Raw genomic sequence first — 22858 nt, 5'->3', positions numbered from 1 at the left:
AGTAGGCCTACCGGCACCCCAATTTGAACACAAAGTACCCAAGTGTAAATAATTTAATATTTTGATAACAGAACTCAGGAAAATTTGATCATATTCGAGTTTGTTCATGACTTAAAGGGGCATTTCGTGATCCACGGGCTCATCCCCCTACTTTTCCCAAAAAAAATTGAAATTTTTACACCACTGGATACCTCTGGCTACATAATGTTTATGTACCAAATATTTCTTGCAGATTAATTCGTTTAGCAAAATATCGTTAAATTTGAATTTCGTTCTGGTGCACCAGAACGAAATTACAACACATTGTCTATGGAGCAGTGTAATACACATAATCATGCATAACTCGCAAACGCAAAATCGGAATCAACTGAAATTTTGGAAATAAGCTTTTTCGTGGATATCTACTGAAAAATGTCATAAAAGAGGATGCTAGGATCACGAAATCCTCCTTTAAGTGGGCTAGGGAGATGCCTTAAAATAATCAATGTGAAAAAATATCAGAAAAATAGCCCAGTGTAGCCATCATGTTAATTATATTGAACTACTGTGTAAGGGCCCTATATTGAGTGGTCCACTTGGGCACTCCCCTATACATGCTTTGATAATATCAATATCACAGAGGGGTAGGGCTTTCTGGGATTTACAACTCTATCACAATGTACAAAATTTTTGTCATTGTCTGCTCTACTACACAATAACCGGATATTTGATACCGTTTCCAAAAAAGTATTCCATATATTTTACGATGATCATGTTATCGTTTGAAAATAATTTCGTTGCGATTGATTAGAATGAATGATTTCATATTTGCTTGTAAGCTACAGAAATATTTTAAACAGTTTTAGTTTTAAAATAATGATTCTGACTGATTAAAATAAAGTAATTTACTATAAGTTATATCAAAATTTCATTCCGACATCAATCGCCTCCTTAGCTCAGTGGTTAGAGCACTGGTCTTGTAAACCAGGGGTCGAGAGTTCAAATCTCTCAGGGGGCTATTCTTTTTCCTACTCTATCTTCATCATTTGTGAAAGATATTTTATGTATGTCTTTTTTGCACCTTTTGGCGACAGCCAAGTCTACTTTTTTCCACAATTTCAGTACTTGTGCATTTATTTTACCAATGTTTTGATTTCCTATTGAGTTATCAAACACGTGTGTAATGTGGATCACGTGCTTTGGATTTATCGATAAGGCCAAATCATAAATCCAGATTCACACCAAATTAACACCCTTAACATGTCGTCAGAATATTCTACATGTTGGTCTTTCTTTACGTACATACTCTGCTCGCTGTATTTTCATAGTCATTCGGTCTGTACAATTAATTTGAAGCATAAAAACAAGGATTTTTCATGTCATATCGATTACAGCCAATGCATCGATCAGTGCACATTATATCGGTATTTGGCAATAGTTCGATAAACGATCATCAAATCGCGAATTCTACATCCGGGCAACAATATAGAAATGGCCGACTGCTACACTGGCGGGCGACGTATGAGATACAGCTGATTCCAAAGATACACGATTTTCCCCGTTAGTTTTCACTATATTGCGCTTTAAATTTCCCCAAAGACTTCAAATGTAAGTAGGTTATCAGAAAATGCAGGATGGTGGGCAGAAAAGGACCGAAGGCATCAACCAGGAAGGCAAATTTAACGAGACTCCTAAAGTTCACCCTGTCGCAGCCTCTGCATTGAAAACGTTAGAAAAAGCGCAGCTGCTAGCTTCAATCCAACAAGATTTGATGGCAGAATTGTCTGGAAGTGAAGAAGGAGAAGTATCTGAAGTAAGTTACATGATGATGAAAGTATTCTTATATATTCCGTGGTTAGCTGATGTAGATTTGTGGGGAGAAAAGCGTCAAAATGGAATGAAAACACAGTACGATTTGTTGTGACTTCTGTGCAATGAACGTGTGTTGTAGTAAATGAAGTTGAACATGTTGGAACGCATGAAAAGAACATGTTGATTGTTGAACATGTGAATGACTGGCACCAGGGCTGGCACTCACTCAGTCATGGCAATGCAGTATCATGCAGGCGCAGTGGTACTGCACTGCCACTGATGCTGATGTACTGCTCCACAATTAGCCCCGGTGACGTGTTCCCACATCCAAATGAACATCATCAAGCATGTCAAGACATCATGAACAACATGCACATGATGCATGTGAATTAGGGGTTCATTCATAGAATTAGAATTGAGGGCATAAACAACGATCATGCCCGCAATGAATGAACCCCGTTCATACATTCCCAAACATTCAGTGATTGTTTTTCATCAAATAATAACAAAAAATAATGTATTTTTAAAAACATGATTTTCCTGCGGTTTTTTTCTGTACCGAAATCGTCATGCTGAAGTAGCCAGGCATGAACGTTGTTTAATGTTTATGTGTGGCTCTCGACCAATCACGCGCGCCGTTATATAGCACTTGATGTATGAACAGGGGTATCATAACTTAGCTGAAATCAGAAATGCCTGAGTGATACAGTTAATAACTTTACTCGAGATCAATCAAGATCTCCAGCTTTGTATTTACACACGATAACTACCGGTACACATTCAATGCTAGAGTAAGTATATGTTGCTATCGTTGTTTGGTTGGACAGCGTTGATATTGTTTTGCAACGGATGTAATTTATTCCATGATTCTGTTAATGTTGAAATTTGAATGAAAGTTATTTCGATGAGTCAACTGTATATCTCGGAGTTTTGAACAACCTAAAATTTTGTTGAAGGAAGTGTAATTTTAGTAACATTTTCGATGTGATTGCTCATTGTGATTGGTTGTGTTTACTTTATGAACTTCCATTGCTTTACATGGTGTCATGCTTCAGCAAATCTGACTAGATTTTGAATGCAATGGTCTCTTGCCTCAAAGGCTCGAATGTGAAGCTTTCGGTGAGCAAACTTGTGGCTAGACGTCTCAATCAAAGTTAACTGGATCGCTTTTGCAGAAAAGTGATCCACTGACTGTAGGCCTACGCTTCTAATAAAACTTCTGTTTTCAGTTTTCATAGAGTGTCATCGGCGCCATCCCCATTCATATGCATCACCATTAATTTGACAATTGCTTACCGGTATTGATCATTCATGAAAGATTGACATCAATTGTTGATTTGCTGATGATGACCATCACTGCCTTGGTTTTGCAAAAATGATGTTGTTGTTTGATGAGTGTAGTTGCCCATGTCCAACTTAGTGGGGACAGGTAAATGGCGAGTTAAAAATGAAAAGCGTTAGATGAAAGGCGAGTTAGAATGGCAAGTTAGATTTTGTTACCCTCTGCAGAGATTAAAGAGTGAACCCTGCTGAGAATACGGCAAGTCCTGCCGGCGAGTTAAGGTTTTTACAGCAAGTCCCACCGCCTAGTTACGATTTTTACGTCATTGTAATGTCAAGTCTTGCTGGCGAGTTAGGATTTTTTACGGCAAGTCCCGTCGGCAAGTAAAATTTAAACAGCAAGTCCCGTCGGCGAGTTACGACAAGTCCCATAAGTGAGTTAAGATTTTTACTCAAGTGAAATAATGCCTATTCTGTCTGCCATTTGTCAAAAAGGCTAATTATACAATGTATGTGGAGTGGGCCTGTAGGAGTTTACAAAGTCTGAGGGAATTTTCCATACAAGAATACATGTATGTACATAGCATTTCAATCTGGGTTACTTCATCTGCCCTTGCGCATATTCAGAAAATCCACAGGTATAGTACCCCGGGCATTGTACATCATATACACCATTAGGGCTCGAAAATATGTTTCAAAATAAACGATACCGTATTTCGTCAAGTAGTCCCTCCCCCCCTCAAATAAACGCCCCCACCACTTTTTTCAACCAAGATGTTTCAAAAATGCCGATATTTCCATGCTATCTTCTTTAGTAAGCTTACCAAGTTGCGCACATGGTCGATAATAGCAGTGTTCGATTTACCACCTGCATACCTGCACCAGTGCATGTAACATTCCCTCTGTGCATGCAGCTTTTCACTACCTGCCTGCACGCGTGCATGTATGACAAGGCAATATACAAAAGTAAACAAACAGTCAGATTTGGAAAAACCCAATCTATTTTTAGCGCAATATCCTGACTTCATTAGAAGGGCTGGCGCAAATCGCGCAATTGACAATTCCCGATACCCCTATCACGTGAGAACTGTCACTTTTTTTCATTGACTTCCCTAGTCTCCTACACAGCCAGTTTGCGTCGGTCTGATACTTGTCGATCCTAACGAACATTCGAGATAGCCACATACAGTCTGGTCCGAGACTATGACTTCCCTTAGAGGGGCTAGCGTAAAATGTGACGTCATCCACCAATTCCTGATACCCTCGCACATGTAGAAACTGTCATTTTCATTTCATTGAAAAAAAAAAGAACCGAATTTAAACCGTGGGAAATATTTGTTTACGTCACGGAAAATAATCATAATAATGTCCAGCAAAAGGAAATAGCTCAAAAACACTTGCATCATTCTGGAAATCGTGCACCTCGTCGGGCGACTAGTTCTAGAACAGATGAAGCCACAGCATCCAGTGTTTTGGCTAAGAAATCGGCGAGTGATCGGCATAAAAATGACAATGACAGTGGAGCCGGGAATATTATTACAAGCTTAACTGACAATGATCGTGATTCAATGTGATTTTATGTTTGCTTTAATTTTGGTGCATGCACACTTTTTGCTGTGCATGTAGAAATTTTGGGCTACATGCACCAGTGCAGGTAGGAAAAAATTTGTAAATCGGACACTGGATAATAGCGTCAATAATTGGCGAAAATCTGGATCAGAAACCCGGAAGTGAGCCAGAAGTCAGTGTTTCTAGTTCATAGTTCGTCATTTTAGCGTGTGTTTTTAGTTTACCTAATGATTTTAACGGGAATTATCGTTCTAAAATTGACCTTGAATAAACGCCTGCCCCCCCTTGGGAAAATAACGGCAACGCCTGCATGCTTATTTGTGAAATACGGTATGTTTATATAGCTTATCTTAAACTTAAACTTTGATGCAAAAGTTAAAACTTCATAAATTTGTAATTTTAATCTTATAAAGCTCGGGTAGTCTAAAAGAAAAGAATAAATAAACATAATTTTTCACCCAGTTTGCCATCAGAAATTAGAAAGGAGACGAGCAGAAAAAGTGATCCTTCTTGGAATAGAACCCAGGACCTCAGGTTTACAAAGTCAAGACCTGTGCCTTAACCGTGGGAGCTCTGAAACCACGGGAGCTTTAAAGCTCCTGTCCGTGGCCAAGGTTAAGAGTGAAATTCCATAGCCGTGGAGACAGTGGAGTGGCTGCTTCCTGGCTTGATCTGTAATTGACGTTTTTTTAGGACGTCTACAGATAAAGCAAGTTGTTGTTTGCTGTATCAAGCCCAGGTAGAGATCTTATAAATCCTGTTCCGTCAATCTAACATTCTGCTGCACAGCCCCTGACTTGGGACAGGCAGTGGTGGGTTGAACGCTTTGGTCCCGGGAACCCTCCCGCTACAGTGCAGCAACTTTTGACATCAGGGAATCACAGTGTAACAGTAGTGGCTACTCCCTTCTTGCATACCAGGAACTTTTGGTATAAGGTGTTGAAACCAACATGCCAAGCCATCACCCCTTAGTTAGTATACCAAGCAAACCCTTTGTCATGGATCTGCAGGGCAGGACTTGCAATGCTGGAACATCTTGATGTGTGTTAGTTCCATTACAGGTTAGGCTGGTCACAGGATCCTGGTCCTATGTAGGGACGTAAAGCTTCTGTAAAAACAACCTTTTACATAAATTTCTTGTAATTCTTGTAAGGAAAAAGCAATACAAACACCAATTATGACAGGTTTTGAATGTCATCATGTCGGGAAAAAAGGAGTACTTTCACTAGAGTTTGTGCAGTATCGGCCGATGCAAAGAAAAAACATTGGGCATCGGATTGGCAGTGGATTAGAGGTAAAAGCTCCAATCATATCGGTTAAGTGGAGGTCACTTTAAATCATCCCCAAGTCACATGGTTTAGGAATACAGAGAACATTCCTTAACCATGTGACTTTGGATGATTTGAAGTGACCTCAGGGGTCGAAATAAGCGATAGCCCGATAGCCATGGCTATTAGGTTTTCTGTCGGGCTATTGGGTTTTATCTCCATGTAGCCCGTCGGGCTACAGGGGTTTTCATGCGGGCAGAAAAATGAAAACATGTGAAAGAAAAATAAAAGCTTCGATCTCCAATATTTACGGCCTGTCCAGAAATTATGTAACATAAAATGCAATGTAACGACATTTGTTGAAGTGACGTCACCGTAGCATTGTAACATAATTTAAAAATAGAAATAAAATACACTCCTCCGGCATAATTACACAGATTGCGATATTGTCTAGAACCACTGCTGCTAAGTTATTGCAGTGCTGAATGATGACACGTACATGAGTTGGAAAATTTTCTAATTCTAGGGATCGGAAAGAAATGCTTTGTGGGTGGTGTGTGGAGATATGCCATCGGTGAAATACGACACAATGATCGGCCGTAGAAGAAAAAAGTGACAAAAAGTTGCCCTTGAATTATGTTTTATAGTCATCATACTCCAGTAATTCAATAGATATCATAATATTTGGCCAAAACTTGAACTCATTTGCAATGAAATGTCATTTTTTATTGAGAAATGCATGGGTTCCATGTGGTGCCAATGGTGTTGAATTCTGCACTTTGCCGAAGTTCACTGCATTTTGTGGAATTCGCGAACTTTTATGGCATAAAGCAACACTTTTATAGTAAGTAAACTGCTTGGGAAGTTTCTTAAAAAGCGAGATAGTTGGTTTATACAGGCGAGAATAGTGGCGTGAAAAGCGAGATCACAATTTTTGCCGGGCTAACTATTCATACCATGAATCTATACCGGTAACACATCATTGTAACCAAAATCACAAAATCTGATACCAATTAATTAAAACGGTAATACTTGACAGATTCGAGATTAAGAACCCTTCATTTTAGGATTTGAGCGCATATTTTTAACACTTTCAGGGGTTCTGAGAACCCCTGGTTTTAAAACCTAGTGCTACCCCTGATTATGGGGGTAAGGGTTACTCACTAATAACTGAATATTTGAACAAACGATTGGTTTGAATTGCGCAAAAACAATGTCTTTTTTCAGGGCTATTGAATTTCCTTCAGGGCTATCAGAAAAAATGGCTAGATAGCCCGGATGGCTATCAGGAAATGGTCCCTTATTTCTACCCCTGTGACCTCTGCTTGAGATGAGATGAGTCTGGCATTTATTCAGGATTAGGCTTAGTGAAAAAACACCCACAATTTTATAAATAGAAAAAATTTAATACAAAAATACTGCCCTCTGTGGACTTAATTTTATTAATGCTTTGCATGAGTCGATCTGATGCCGGACTGGCCAAAAATACAAGTATTTATTCATTATAAATCACTTTAAAATCGGCTTATAACTTACAAGGTCAATATTACTGAATGATTTGTGTATTAAATAAAGAATATCACTTGCAATGTTGTTTAGATGTGCCAGAAAATGGACTGTTTTGCAAACTCAGGCTGGAAAATCAAGTCAAATGTAAGCTTTTACAATGATAATGGTTGTTGAATTTTGCATGTACATGCAGCACAGAAACAGTTTTTAAAAGCGTGAAAAGCAAGATTCACAGCATGAAAAGTATGATTGCATTTTCTTTCTAAGCCTACAACATGTACATTTCTACCTATTATGTGAAATGAGACACACGAAGCAGTGATAAGTGCATCGCTTTTGATATGGATGTACATAAATACATGTAGGGTCCATATTTATTGGCAATTGCAAGTGTAGCGAGCAGGAAAATTTGCATACCAGTACCCCGGTATATTAAAAGTTCCACAAACTTCTTGAGCATCTAATCCATGCACAGGTCAACCCCATCATTGACCCTCAGCTGCCCCATGAGCAAGCTGGCTTCCGCCAGGGTAAGTCAACTGCGGATCAAGTGACCCTCCTTACGCAGGACATTGAAGATACATTTTAGAACCAGGAGAAGGCAGGGCTGTCTTTGTGGATTTACCCAGGCATTGAGTTTTGCAATGTGACAGGTGTGCTGTAAATCGCACGCCTGGATAACCCGAGGTGTGCTTTTAGGTGTGCTGCAAATCGCACACCTAAATAAACCAAGGTGTGCTTTTTTCAAAACTGGTGTATGACTATGATTTCATTTTCAGCTAAAACTTAGCAAAATTTTGTGACAACATACATGTCCTTTTTTAACTGGCCATGGTTAAGCTCTGGGGTAATGAATGGTGTATACTGCATAGATGTCCCTGGACTTTGGACTTATTGCTAGTGTCATTTGTAATTAATTAATTTTTTTTTAAGGTTTTTTTTTTGTTTTGGATTTAGAATGTCCTTAGAATGTCCCTGGAACTTTAGAATGTCCCTGGATTTTTTTATAAATTAAAAAAAAAAAAAAATTACAAAAGATTTAAAAATTATAAATTCTTGTTTAAAATGGGCAAATTTGTAACTTATGTTCACATAATAATCTATGAATGATTTTAAAATGCATTTGTTTTGTATGCTTCTTTACTTCACAAATAGGTTGTAATGTGAACATCAATTATAAATTTGCCTATTTTGAACATGAATTTATAATTTTTTTAAATCTTTTTGTAATTTTTTTTTTTTTAATTTTAAAATATTTCCAGGGACATTCTTAAGTTCCAGGGACATTCTAAATCCAAAAAAAAACAAAAAAAAAAAAAAAAAAAAAAACTTTTTTTTTTTTTAGGTGTGCGAAAAATCGCACCCTCGGCGTATTTTCAGGCGCAGGCGCGTGGCGAATCGCTTTTCTCGACGCATTTAAAACTCAATCCCTGTTTACCTGCTGCCTATGACACCGTATGGCACAGGGGATTCACTGCAAAGCTACTTCGCATGATACCGGAGAGACACATGGTTCATTATATTCTGAACCTAATCTCAAACCGGAGCTTCGTACTGAAGAACAGTGACAGACAGCAAAGCAGACTTCTCCATCTTAAGGCCACAGTAATGGAAGACACATTCGTTCACGCCCGAATTTGAGATTTCTTGATATTTATCAACACTAAGATGTGTTCTTTCACTTGAAACTGATAAAATACAACTTGCTAATATTTACTCGTATTTTTCCCTTGATTTGTTTCACTCTTTTCAACTCTAAAAAGTCACATGGCTCAAGACAGCTTAGTAAATTGGCGGAAATAATGAGTCAGAAATGCAAATGCGAAATATTTTGATTACGCTGGCGATTCGCTTAGCGTGTGGCGCAACTCTCGCGCGTATGTCCAACGCAGTCTAGGCGCATTCGGTTTGTTGTTCACGCCAGCAAATGTGGTGTAAACAAAACAAAAATTTGCAGTCAAAATGCCACTTAGATTTTTTAATTATTTTGAATTTTGGCGCACTGAAAGCAGACATTATAGATTTATTGGTGCAAAAAGATGCATATTTAGACCATGCACCAGATACAGCTTTTACAAGCGTGAAAGTCTTACCGTTTTAAAATATAAGGACGTTTTGTGCATAATTTTGACATTTTTTTACTAAAACATCGATTTCTCAGAGTTCACTTTTTACAATATTGCACGATTTTTGTGACAAGATAACTTCGAAAAATATGCAAGCAAAAGGTAAAACTTTCGTTTAGAGTTCAAAGCCAGGTTTTCTCATTTTTTCAAAATATTTGTTTTAAACAAAAATATACACCATTCTGTACAATTTTTAACTTAATAGAGTGACAAAATTGCTTTTTTCACATGTTTTTTTTTCAATATTTAAAAAAAGAGACGAATTTCAAAAAAATAAAAAAACCTTCCCTAAGTTCATGTCTCTTCTTTATGAAAAGCTAACTGAATTTTTTTTACTACAAACAGATTTTTTTCTAAGTTGTCACAAAAAAATTGGAGTAAAAAAGTGAATTTTTGTGATTTTTTCAAAAACTTTTGAACAAATCTGACGTCACCATGGGATTCCTTGACTCATTTCCTTTCCAAAAATGTATAGTTTTATATACTTTTGACATACAATTCAGAAATAATGATGCTCGAAAAGGTCCATGTTCTCTCCCATTACACTGGCCTTAACAACGGGGTTCCTCAGCTCCTTTGCTATTCAACATCTACTTCCATGACCTGCCTGAGACAACATCAAAGAAGTAAGGCTACGCAGATGACATAGCCATCCTGGCAACGCACAGGAAATGGTCAAACATCGAGAAGGTCCTCAGCAATACATGGATACCCTATCAACATACCTGAGGAAATGGCGCCTGAAGCTCAGTGAAGGGAAAACAGTTTCAGCAGCTTTCCACCTGAACAACAAGGAAGCTAAGCGGGAGCTAAACATCATGGTCAAGCTACCCCTACCTACCTTGGAGTGAAACGTGACAGATCGCTATCTACCGACAACACCTGGCAGGCCTCCGCGACAAAGTCACAGCACGGGGAGCACTTATTCGACGCCTGTCAGGAACAGGTTTGTGGAGCCAGCGTTTCCACTCTACGCACTGCTACCCTGCCTTTGGTTTATGCCCCTGCCGAATAATGCATACCTGTATGGAGTAGGAGTGCCCACGCACACCTAGTGGACACAAGTTTCAACAACTCTCTCCGCACCATAAGTGGTTGCCTTCACCCAACCCCAGCAGAACAGCTGCCAGTACTAGCAGGTATTCCACCGGCCGATCTGAGGAGGAAGTCACAGACCATGGCCCTGACTTGGCGTGCTTTGAACCCAGGCCATCTTCTCCATAAAGTGGTCAACAGAGACGTTCAGCAACCTCGTCTGAAGTGGCGGCACCCATTTACATTGGCTCACTGGACTGGCAATGAATGGCAGCAGATATGGCAATTTGTCATCTTCGCCCCTGAAGAGCTATATCCCAGATACGTCGAAATCCAGCCCTGGTTTGGATTTGCAATGCCATGCATGGGTGAAACTCAATTGCCTGCAAATAGGAGTAAGTCGCTTCAGGGTCAGTATGCATAGATGGGGCCTCACCCAAAGCCCACTTTGTGAGTGCGGAAAGGAAGAACAGACAGCAGACCACATCATCAAAGCTTGTCACCTTCATGGACCCACAAATGGAGCCAAGGGACTCTCTGAAGTTGATGTTTCCACACGAGACTGGCTGCGCACACCACAAACGTGGGGTCCGAAACCCCCCCCTTAAGCGCATACCAAAGAAGGCCCCCCCCCCCCCCCCGGCTCATATTTATTGCACAACCCCTTGGGCAATGAAGTGGATGGAACTTCGAGTCATAATAGGTTTTGTTCATGGAATTTAGCAATCATCACTTATGGTATGGCATGGTGGAAAATGTTATGTTTTTATCCATTTTTTCATTGAAAAATTACAGTGAGGGCCTGCTTGAAAAGCAGTGCTTGTCACTGAAGCAGTATAACCCTCAATAAAGAAAGAATAAATAATAATAATAATAACAGTACTTTCAGGAAGTCCCAAGCATCCCCTCCTATTTTTTGTTGCTCTTTTTATGATGAAAAAATTATTTGTTTTTAAAAACATTAAAAAAATGTTTTATTTTTGAAACCTGTATAACTCTACATGGGGTCATTTTGGGGGTCACATACTCAAACTCAAAATAATGCTTGCTCGCCAGTTTTGGATTCAGTAGGTCCAAAGTAATACTAGGTAAATCAGCTTTTACTAACAAATGCCTTATGAGTTATGACATCTGAATTACTGAAATTATGTCTCCTAATAATACAATAGCTGAACTCAGAGTGTTTAGCAAAAAATAAAGCTTGAAAAGAAGTAATCAACCCAATTGACATTACAGTTTGGAAATACAGTCTGTACACAGATGAATTAAAATCCTTTGAACTTGAGTTCATTTCCTAGTACATTGTAATTGAAAGTCAACTGTTATCAGTTTTCAATATTATGAAATGCTAGATGGCTTATAACTCTGGTACCACATGTGGCATACATACTTGGCCATGCTCATGTGTGTATGTTTCTTAAAACCACAGGTGACTTCCTGAAAGTACTGTAAACCTGTAGGCCTACATACATATAAAAGCATGCTTCAGAATTCAGATTGAAATTGTAGTCAGTATTGTAACTGCAAGTTCTTTGACCTTTTTTGTTTGGGCATCGCCAAAATACGCTGGCGAAGTTATGTAATAATCGGATTAACTACCATAGCAATAAGTGAAAACAATTTTTGAATATACCACGCTGCACTGGTACGTTCACGCGGTACCTCTGCATTGAACCATGTCATGCTGAAAATCGCACCTGTAGCTTTGAAAAGACCGGTATTGTATTCAATCTACGATTGCAGACATCCACAGGTGATGAGTTCAATCTGCTTGTAGTGCAGCGCGATATATTCAAAATTGTTTTCACCTATTACTATGGTAGTTAATCCGATTTATTACGTAACTTCGACAGCGTATATAATGGGATGAACTGACAACATGGAACAGTGTGTCAACTTACGTTGCACATGTACATAGATATATATGCATTAATTTATATCCATGATTCTTTGAAATATGTGACTCCTCGCCACAACTGAGCCGGATGTACGCCAATCATCATTTTTGAGATATTCAACCAAAATATTCTGCTTGAAATTAGCTTTAAAATGATGTATATCATGTCTATAGTACTTGACATTTAAGTAGTGAAAAATCAATAAAACAGTCAATAAATCCTTTCTTTCCTATTGTTTATTGTTAAGTTCGATGGAGCATATCTCAATAGTGGCACTGGCGACATCCGGGCTCAGTTGTGGCGAGCAGGCTTCCCGTTAGTGTGCGTCATTGCGTCCAGACGCGTATTTTACAAATTTGGACGCAAATTCACATGGCTAATCAAGTATTTTGCGTCCATGTCACATGCATTTGGACGCAGACAAAACTTCGAAATTTTATCATTAATTGATGATAAAAATAAGAAATTTTTATTCTTTTATATTTTTAAGATAATAAAAGCCCCAAAATTTTGACCCACCTGCTGAGAATTGAAGTAAATTCTGCAATATTTGTAAATGCAACGTCAGAAAATCGTGCACTTTTTTGCATGCTTTCGAGCGATCGCTGTACAGCTGTTTGATCACATGGCCTGGGGAAGTCCCGAGTGATTTGTTTACAAGCAAGCACGTGCCGCTAATGTGCGGTGTTTATTTAAAATATTTATCACAACCTGACAATATTCAATTTTTAATATTTTAAGTTTATTTTCTCATAAATAATCTAGGTTTCCTTTATTAATTATTGTTACGATGAATAAAAGCAATTTTAAAGACAAAATCCAAATGATAACCCTTTTTCGTATTATTTGTGGCAGCGCGTGTTTTAGTTTTTGTAGCATCAACAGCACGTTAATTTAAAAATAGAAACGCGGAAGTGAAATCTGAACGAAAATTGCTCAAGATTGACAGACTTTGCTCATGTTTTTGCACCTGTTTTTGACCACGTTGCGGCCCAAAACTGACACAGAAATGAGACAAATTATCGTAGCGAATGGAGATGGAATATCACAGCGAAAATGCACTTTTATTTTTTTTAACAATCAACATTTGATGAGGTGTAGACCCGTGGTACGTGTGTATCGTCATAATCGTGAATTTCAGATGGACGCACAAAAATCTGTCTGGACGCAAGTTTTTGCAACCTCGTCAGCAAACTTGCGTCATTACGGACGCACATTTTTAAAACCTTAACGGGAACCCTGGTGGCGAGGAGTCACATATTGAATACAGTAGTTCAAAAATATTTGTATACTAGACCTACTGTATCCATCATAAGAACTGTTGCTACAAATTTAAATAATTGGAATGACATTACAGATAATCAGATGACCCCTTGTGACCTTGAAATGACCTTCCAAAATTTGGCTCTAAATGTTGACTGTACCCACCACGTTTCATGCCCACATGACAGTTTGTAGTGATATGACCTTGGATGACCCCAAAATGACCGTCCAAAAATTTGACTCTAAAAGTTGACTGTACCCACCAAGTTTCATGCCCATACAACAGTTTTTACTAATTTGACCTCAGATGACCCCTAAATGACCTCGGGTGATGTTGGCCCACTAACCGAAACAAACTTGTTCTGTCTGAGGTCCAGATGCACCCACCCACCAAGTTTGAGGAACGTGCTACCCCTAGTCTCCGAGAAAATAGGCGGAAAACAGTTTTTACTAATTTGACCTCAGATGCCCCCTGGGTGACCTTGACCCACTAACCAATACAAACTTGTTCCGTCTTAGGTCAAGATGCACCTACCCACTAAGTTGCATGCCCATATGACAGTTTTACTAATTTGACCCTTAGATGACCTCTGGTGACCTTGACCCACTAACCAATACAAACTTGTTCTGTCCCGGGTCAAGACGCACCCACCCGTCAAGTTTGAGGACCGGGCGACCCCCAGTCCCTGAGAAAAACAGTTTTTACTAATTTGACCCTGGATGACCTTGGGTGACCTTGACCCACTAACCAATACAAACTTGTTTTGGGTCAGGTCAAGCTGCACCCACCCACCAAGTTTGAGGAACGTATGCACCCCTAGTCTCCGAGAAAATAGGCGGTCAGACAGACAGAGTCACAGACAGACAGACTACCAGTATTATTATATAGATAAAAGAGATTGGAATTGGAGATCCAGTCAGACCCTGCTATATCATATTATTGTGATTCTTGTGTGTGATCCCACATTACCCAAAATACATTAAAATTTAAAAGGTTGTTGAAAGAAGCCAATTGTGTAGTATTTCTTGCACATGGCAACACTGTGAACATGACAATGCTCACATTCAATCCATTGTTACTACAATACTATTTATAAAAGTCTCATGTTAACATGTAGTCTATGGGAATTTACAAAAGAGTTGTGGCTCAGGTATAATTTGCAATACAACATTGTATGTGGTTGAAACACAGCATGGAACGGAACTCATTGAATTTTCATTAGTTTCAACATGTCCAATAGTATGTTTACATGTAGGTCATAATAGCATGGTTGAAATATGTTTTTGGCTCCCCAAGAAATAATAATCACTGAAATTTAGCAATCAGGAAAATGTCTAGTTTGACTTCCATGATTAATTATGCTTAGTAGATAAAGTTACATTTCATTGTTTAAAAATGAAATCTCTTTTAAGTTTTTAGTGTAGGCCTAAACTACAGCACTATATCCATAGATCTTTTCAATATCCATTATAAAATAATTTCTTATTTTCATAATTTCATTTCAACACTTTTTAGACATTCAATCCAGATTGTTCACTTATGTCCCATCAAGCCAGATAATCGCAAGAAGTTGGACTGTTGAGTGTTGACTGTACAAACATTCACACTTTTACATAGTAGATTGTGAATATTTTTGAAGCTCGCAAAAATAATAGGTTGTAATGTTCATTGACCCTGAAGGGCAAGTGGGATTTACACCAATGCATGAATCATAATCTTAGTACCCATTGCTTGAACCCTTTCTATACATTTCCCACCACTGCTAATGCTGCATCGCATTCATGTATAAATCTCAAGCCCTATGTGGTGAGTTCACTCATCTTGTGTCAAGTGAACATGAAGTGGTGGCTGCTATTTTCCCACAACTGAAGGAAATGTAGTAATACTGCCAAGCATATTATGTTAGTACCAGGCCCGTCGGAAGCAAATTAAAAGTGGTACGGCCCACTTTGGGGGTCTGGGGGTGAACCCCCCAGCGGGGTTTGAAGGGGGAGAGCACCTCATGGGGGTTCAGGGGGAAGCCCCAGCACTTTTGAAAATGAAAAGCACAATTTCAACGGTAAGTTAATTGGACTAAACTTAAAAACTACGACATTCAAAATAAAATGATCAACCATAAAACATGTTACCAATATGCAGTATACATGATATAATTCGTAAGTCGCACCTCAAAAAAATAAAATAAAATGTAAAATCAGCCATTCAAAAATCACCGAAGTTATAAAGTTATCATATTTATAATTGATCCGATTTCAACGGTAGATCCAGGACTGCTTCCCCTCTTGGCCCCTCAGAAATAAGAAACTTTTGCAAAATGAAGACCTAATTGAAGCGATTTGGTGGACCATTTTGTCACTATTAGTGTGTAAAATTTTAGTTTGAAAAAGCTGAAAATTTGTGAAATGAGGGGCCATGGAGCCTTTCGTTTCCCTATTGTTTTAGGCCTATAAATTGTTTTAAACATAAATTGGCAAATGTTGGAAGCAGGAGCGAAAATGACCACTTGTTTTAGTTGTTTATGCACTATGCAAGGGGTGTCTGAAGGGGGATGCCCCCCCCTCAGAATTTGGAATTTTGCAAAATGAAGACTTACTTTAAGCGATTTGGTGGACCAATAATTTGTCACTACTATAGTAGGCCTATGTATTGTACAATTTTAGTTTGAAAAAGCCGAAAATTTGTGAAATGACTGGTCATGAAGCCTTTGGTTTCCCTATTGTTGTAGGCCTATAAATTATTGTTTTAAACATGGGTGCTCCCCCCTCAGAAGTTGGAAATTTTGCAAAATGAAGACCTAATGGAAGCGATTTGGTGGACCATTTTGGCACTAGGCCTATTAGTATGTACAATTTTAGTTTGAAAAAGCTGAAAATTTTGTGAATGACGGCGTGGCCCGTCCATGAAGCCTTTCCGGACAAGTTTTCCCTATTATTGTCGTCTAGTGACTTTGGTGACAAAATGGGGCCCTGCATATCGGCGGCCCCAGTAATTTTCACATGCTTTTTGTACGATGACACGCCTTCAAGCAATGCTTAAAATAATTGCATGCCTATATTATCATGATAGGGGCTACTGCCGTTCGACCCGACTGTGCGTTTTTTAGGCACGGGACCTACTCAATTTGACTTTTTCACTCCTTTTTTAAAGCTTTTTTCTTCTTTCTCTTCATTTCCTCTTTTTTGTTGGAGGAGAGTCCGCCCCCTAAACCGTGTCTGCTGTAAAGTTAGTCGACCACAGGGGGAGTCCAGGGTGTTGAAGGGGCAGCGTCCCTTTGCTTAGGACATTTTGCATTTCTGAACTCAATTAGCGATTTGGTGCATGCATACTTCTTTCTTTCTTTTCTCTTTCTTTCTTTTCTCTCTCTCTCTCCTTTTTCTTTTAAAAATTTTTTTAGGCTGAAAAGTGGTACGGCCATGGCTGTACTGGCCGTAGCGGTTCCGACGGGCCTGGTTAGTACCATACATTGGAGAAAGAATGTTGTTGTTATGGTTGAAGTTCAGGAAAGACTCAATTGGTGAGGAACAAACTCAATAGTTTTGTTAGGGAGTGAGTAGGTTAAAAATGCATCAAATGTTTCTCACTTCTGTAGAAGTTCTGTACACCTGTTTTGTACTAAGTACAATGTATTTAAGGTCCTGCATGTACATAGGACCTTTCATCAAAGTTTCACCTGTTTATGCTAGCTCTTCACAGTTTTTTCTGCTTTTGATGTAGTCGCTCATTGACCCACCCCCTTGTAAGTTTGCATGAAAACACAACCACAGACACACATCCACTCCCAACATACATCTCCCCATGCACAGATACCTGCAAATCTTCTGACATGCATTGTATGAAATACTGTCTGGCTGAAACAGTATTCTGTTGTAGTGTGCATGCAATATATTTCCTTAATATTCTGATCACTTCACATTGTTCAAAATTTTTAATTTGCTACTAAGCTTTTAAGGAAGAGTGATTGAAATTTTCTAAGATGATAATTTGTGAATGGCAATTTATAAATCAATGGTGAAAACAATGTAATCAATGTGTAGCTCATCTTTGTCAGCAGTGAGTGTCAGAATTATTGAATTGCAATTTGCAGCAGCTAAGGAAAGTGCTGTCACTGAGGATGCCTGACTGCCTTACCAATTATGCAATGTCATTGCATTGAAAGTCTCCTTGTCAAATTGAATTAGTAGAAAGGTCATAAGACCCAATGAATGAATGAGTGGATGGATGGAAAGTCTGAAGACAGTATGCAAGTGTGTGTTTAGGTGCTTGTGTTTATGTTGTGTGGGGGTGTGTGTGTAGGGGGTGGTAGGTGGAGGTGTGTTGGGGGATGTGTGTGTGAGTGAATATGATTGCACGTCAAATGAAGACAAAAACAGATTTTGACCTGCAACCTGGGACTTGTGTCCAAGTTCCAACCTTGGATCATATGACGTTCCACACATTTCTCTTTGTTAAGTTGTGTTCACATTTTGAGTTAACCCGGCGTAACATTGAATAATATTCCACAAATATTTTCCCTACTCCTCCTACAGCGTGTCCACTCCTAGCCTACCGTACTTCTTGCACTATGCCGGCGCCCAGTTCCATGGCGTAAACATCAGCTATCACTTCGGTGTTTCTGTGATCAACCACATGAAATGTAATTTCTTAGTTCCGACCCAAAAAAGGTAAAACATACATGTACTCCAGGCGCCAGGTAGAGATTACATGTAGCTTACCGTACCACTCCTAAATTTTGTCAGGAGTGAATTGTCGGATGTACTCTTGGTGGAACTTAAGCTGACCATCGTTCACAATGCTGCTACTCCTGGCAGTGCCTACGACTACTCCTAGCAACTTGGCGCCGACCAAGTTCCGCCGGGTGTACTTCCGACGATTTACTCCCGACAAAAGTAAGGAGTGAACACAGCTTTTAAAAAGGCAAGGGCTAACAAAACAATAAAAATGCATTTGAGTCCTTTTAAAGTTATAGCTGAATTTACACTCATTTTTACACTTGAATTGCTGATTTTACCGTTTTGAAAAGCGATGGGCAATCACTTATTTTTATGATGCATTGCTTTTGCATAATATCACAAAATATGTATACCAATAATGGTGATCACATTTGCAGACAATTAAAATATTCAAAATACCACTAATTTATACATCCATTGATGTTGATAATTTGTTCAATTTTTCACTTCCGAATGTTGATGATTAAAAATAAATTAATTAGCAAAATAATAAATCCGCTGGTAGTGGTAGACAGTTTTTTCTTCTCGTAAAAGCGATATCCCTTTTTGCAAAGTGATGTGTTACCATTCGATCAGCTCAACACTCTGAAAACAAAAATAAACCCGCAGCATGCATGCGATTCGTTTTTCTGCAAAAGTGATTAAGTATAAATTCAGTCTATGTCTCCTGTTGAAGTTGTTATTGTACAGGTCTCAGTCATTTGTACAAACAAGTGGCATTACATCTACTTGTACTATTACATGTATATCTTTTGGATAACACACACTAAACCTTTGTCGTCTGTATCCTATTTTTCCCATTGCAGGTTGAATCCTTCATTCTAGACCAAGAAGAGCTCGAAGGAGCTCCAATATTAGACACCGCATCTAAGTTACTACAATTTGATAACGCCGGAAACCCGGACTTGAGGGCAGTCGATCCTGAAACATTAGAAGCCCTCTTTGAAGCTGCTGGTAAGGGTAATATTGATGTCAATGAGAATGGTAAAACCTTTTTGTTTTTGGCACACAGGCATAGTCCTGTGAGTCTGTTTGAGCATGACATTTGGAGGGCATACCAGTGGCATAGATTTCTTTTTGACATTGGGGGGTGGATGGGGTTGGAAAAAAATACTTGAAGTATAGTGAATCCAGCACCTTTTGGCGACAGAATAAGTTTATGGTACAAATGCGTGCGAAATGCGCGAACATTTGTGCTATTTTGAAGCTAAACTGATGAAATACGGTGCAAAAAGCGGAATAAATGCGCCGAAAATTTGCACTTTTGGGACTAAAATGGGCAAATATGAGGTTAATTTGGTCAGAAGCCTATATTCAGGTATCAACATTGGGGAGGGATGATTGTATGGAGCATCCTCCCTGGCAAAGTATTGGGGAATTTATCCCCGGATCTACGCCTATGGCACATACAGTATTTGTTTTGTTATTTACTTGTATACTATTACTACAGTACATGTTTACTCTTTTGTCCTACATGTATGGATGCCCCAATAGACGAGAGGGATGGCAGGAGTTTTCCCAGTTTTGGCCATAAAACAAACTACAGTGTACTTCTTAGTTATAAATCTTTGAGCTCAAAGGAAATGAGTCAAGTAAGCCAGTAATCGCAATGATCGCATTTATATTTCCATCTAGGTCTCTCGGTTCTTCAGTTAAGGCCAATAATATATATCGAAACAAAAGTTTTGAGCACTTTTCTCCTACCGAGAAAAATCTTTCATGAGGCAAAAATGGTCCAAGTTATATCAAGCCTTGGGATCGCCTCTCTTTTTTCTCAATATTTGACAGGCTCAAACAGTGCCAAACAGCTAGGTCGTACATTGTACCCTCTTCTCGTAATTTGTCCACAGCCTTAGTTACAATGAAAGTGTTAGCAGTCAAAGTAAGGTTATATAATAGGGAGCAGAATTAGGGTTGTTTCAAGTTTTAGGGTTAGAGTAAGTTGGCCAGGGTAAGGTATGGTTAGAGGTAGATTTTAAGGTAGAGTTAGAGGACCAAGTTGAAAACCAAAACAAGCCAAGCGCCAAGTATGCTATCACTAGTGGCAGTTAGTACATAATATGGCTCCTGGAAAGAAGAACATTAAAATTGGAAAAATAAATAAAAAAATTACTTGCAGTGAAATTATACTGGACATAACATTGTAATGAAAAGAACACATCCATGGGTTACTGTTTATTATGGAGGACACATCTTTGGTGCAATAAATTTGTGCTTTTGTGCACCAAAGAACTGATGGGAATTTTAAACACCCCACAAAATAGTTGTGAATCATGTAAACAATAGAATGTAGAAATCAAGTTGAAATGTTCCTCTGTGTTAAAACACAAACATTTTTTTTGAGATCTATATCAATTGGTCATTTGTAACATGAGTTCTCTAGAGGGCAGTGTGTCTTTGTAGTGCTTTTATATCACTACTCATTTCACATGGCTTTTGAAATTTCTAATGGTTTTGCTGGGACTGCCTTTTGAGGAGAGTGAGAGCAATTACTCTACTACTCGCCTTAAATCTGATATAGGAGAGTGATTTTTTTAGCTCTCCTTATACTCTGATTAGCTCGTAACAGGCGGGCCTTATAACATTATGGATTGATAAAGAATGGTGTACATACAGCTGTGCGCAGCACTTACACGAACTGCGCTTTGCAAATTGTGTGACTGATGCACGTTTTTGTGAGTTTACGCGGGCGAAAGTTGGGTCTTTGTTGTCTCGTGTAGTAACAAAAACCGAATAATTCTCGCCTATTATGAGCTCATCATAGTATATTTGACCATTCTCTCCTTATATTCTATTGTAAATGCTCTAAACAGCTCTCCTTGAAGGCTCCAGAAGAGCTATTTAATGCTCTCTTGCAAATTTCAAAAGGCAATGTACCTGGTTTTGCCTTGATTCCATATTCTTTCCTGACCAGCAAGTGTAAATGCGCTGGTCTTCCCCCCCTCCGGGAGAAAGGGAAAAACATTGTTTCAGTTTGTGTGTATAATTTGTTTGCTTAGTTTTTAAGGGTTTTTAACTGTATTTAGCACAAAAATGGTTACATGTTCATGTAAAAGTAGCTGCAATAATGAAACACAAGCAGCAAAAATATAAAGGGGTAAAATAATTTCAAGTACCGGTATAAAACTAAGACATGATTAAATGTATATCTGCTCAGATTTAAGATTGGTTGATTTCATCTCAAACTTACAATCTGTTGTACAGAACAGATCCAAATGATATAGATGCTATTATTGTATTATATTTAGAGGAAAAGACCAAAATAACTAGTGTTTTTCCTTTTTCAGTTGCAGCTTCCTGTAAAAAAAATAATTTAAAATAGTAATATTTTGGATAATTTCTCTACACAATGCATGCAGATATGCAGTATGTATGAGACCCATCACATCAAAAACAGCAGTTGTGTCCACTCTGCCCCCAGTGAGGGTGTTTACAGCAGCATATTAACATCCAGATTTGTACACACACAATCGGCAAGAAATTAAATTGAAAATTATAATTTAGGGAAGAAAATCACAATTGTGTGTCTGATTACAGGATGTTCAATTGTGACCTTGGACATCTCATGTTTGCATAATGGGCTATTCCAGTTGAAATCCATGCACCCCTATAGAAGACATGATCTTAATCTCCCACACAGGGGGTGTAGATTTCAAATGGAGTCACCCATTCAGGTAACCCCATTTGAATTTCACAGTCCTTGTGTGGAAGATTAAAGGTCATGTCCTCCATAGAGGGAGTATGACTTTCATTTGGAATAGCCCAGTTGTACATTGATCAATGTGTATGTATTTATATGTATCATACATTACACTGCTATATTCGGTACAATATTTTCCTTGCAGATGTTTACAATTGTAAAATGTTCTTGATCCAAATTTGATTGAATCTGAAGCGATCCAAAGCAAACAGGAATTTTATATGGCCTGCTTTCATTGGCTGAATACTGAACTGGGCATTCAACTGCTTTGTGATTGAACCAGGACGATTGCTTTGCTACATGCATTTTACCTAAAACAACATTCATGAAAATGACCTGAGTCAGACACAACTATTTCTATGCATGGGACAAACATGTCCCCTTATTTTAAGATGGTGTGTGACCAGATAGACAGCTTCATTTCCCGATTTTTCGCATCAAAACTGAGTATTTGGTATCAAAAGAAAGTTCATATTTTTCCTCTACACGGGTCAAATTTAACACTTGTGATCACTGATCAGTTTAGTTTATATGAACAAAATGTGGTGAATTGTGGTAACCACATCAGAAGTGTATAGTAGTATCCTGTGAGATATTGTTATATTTTGGCATCTCATATCAAAACTGCTGGAGCAAAACAGATTATTTGATTGGTAGGCCTCAAAATAATATAGAAAACAGAATTTG

At 38.5% G+C, this 22858-nt stretch overlaps 1 protein-coding gene and 1 non-coding gene across 2 annotated transcripts in view; both read left to right on the top strand.

Annotated features, from left to right (window-relative positions):
• Positions 1-924: 924 nt before the first annotated feature.
• Positions 925-997, top strand: Trnat-ugu (transfer RNA threonine (anticodon UGU)). Its single transcript has one exon. It is a non-coding gene; the product is annotated as a tRNA-Thr (tRNA).
• Positions 998-1453: 456 nt separating this feature from the next.
• Positions 1454-22858, top strand: part of LOC140143634 (ankyrin repeat domain-containing protein 17-like) — a 64977-nt gene continuing 43572 nt past the window's right edge. Inside the window, 2 exon segments of the mRNA XM_072165449.1 lie at positions 1454-1792; positions 19278-19425. Of these exon segments, the coding sequence (XP_072021550.1) occupies positions 1607-1792; positions 19278-19425 (334 nt within the window). The 5' untranslated portion in view covers positions 1454-1606.

The sequence above is a fragment of the Amphiura filiformis genome, unplaced genomic scaffold, assembly GCF_039555335.1.
Source record: "Amphiura filiformis unplaced genomic scaffold, Afil_fr2py scaffold_25, whole genome shotgun sequence".
Classification (NCBI taxonomy): Eukaryota; Metazoa; Echinodermata; class Ophiuroidea; order Amphilepidida; family Amphiuridae; genus Amphiura; species Amphiura filiformis.
Note: the sequence above shows the minus strand (reverse complement) of the source record. Positions and strands in the feature narration are given on the sequence as shown.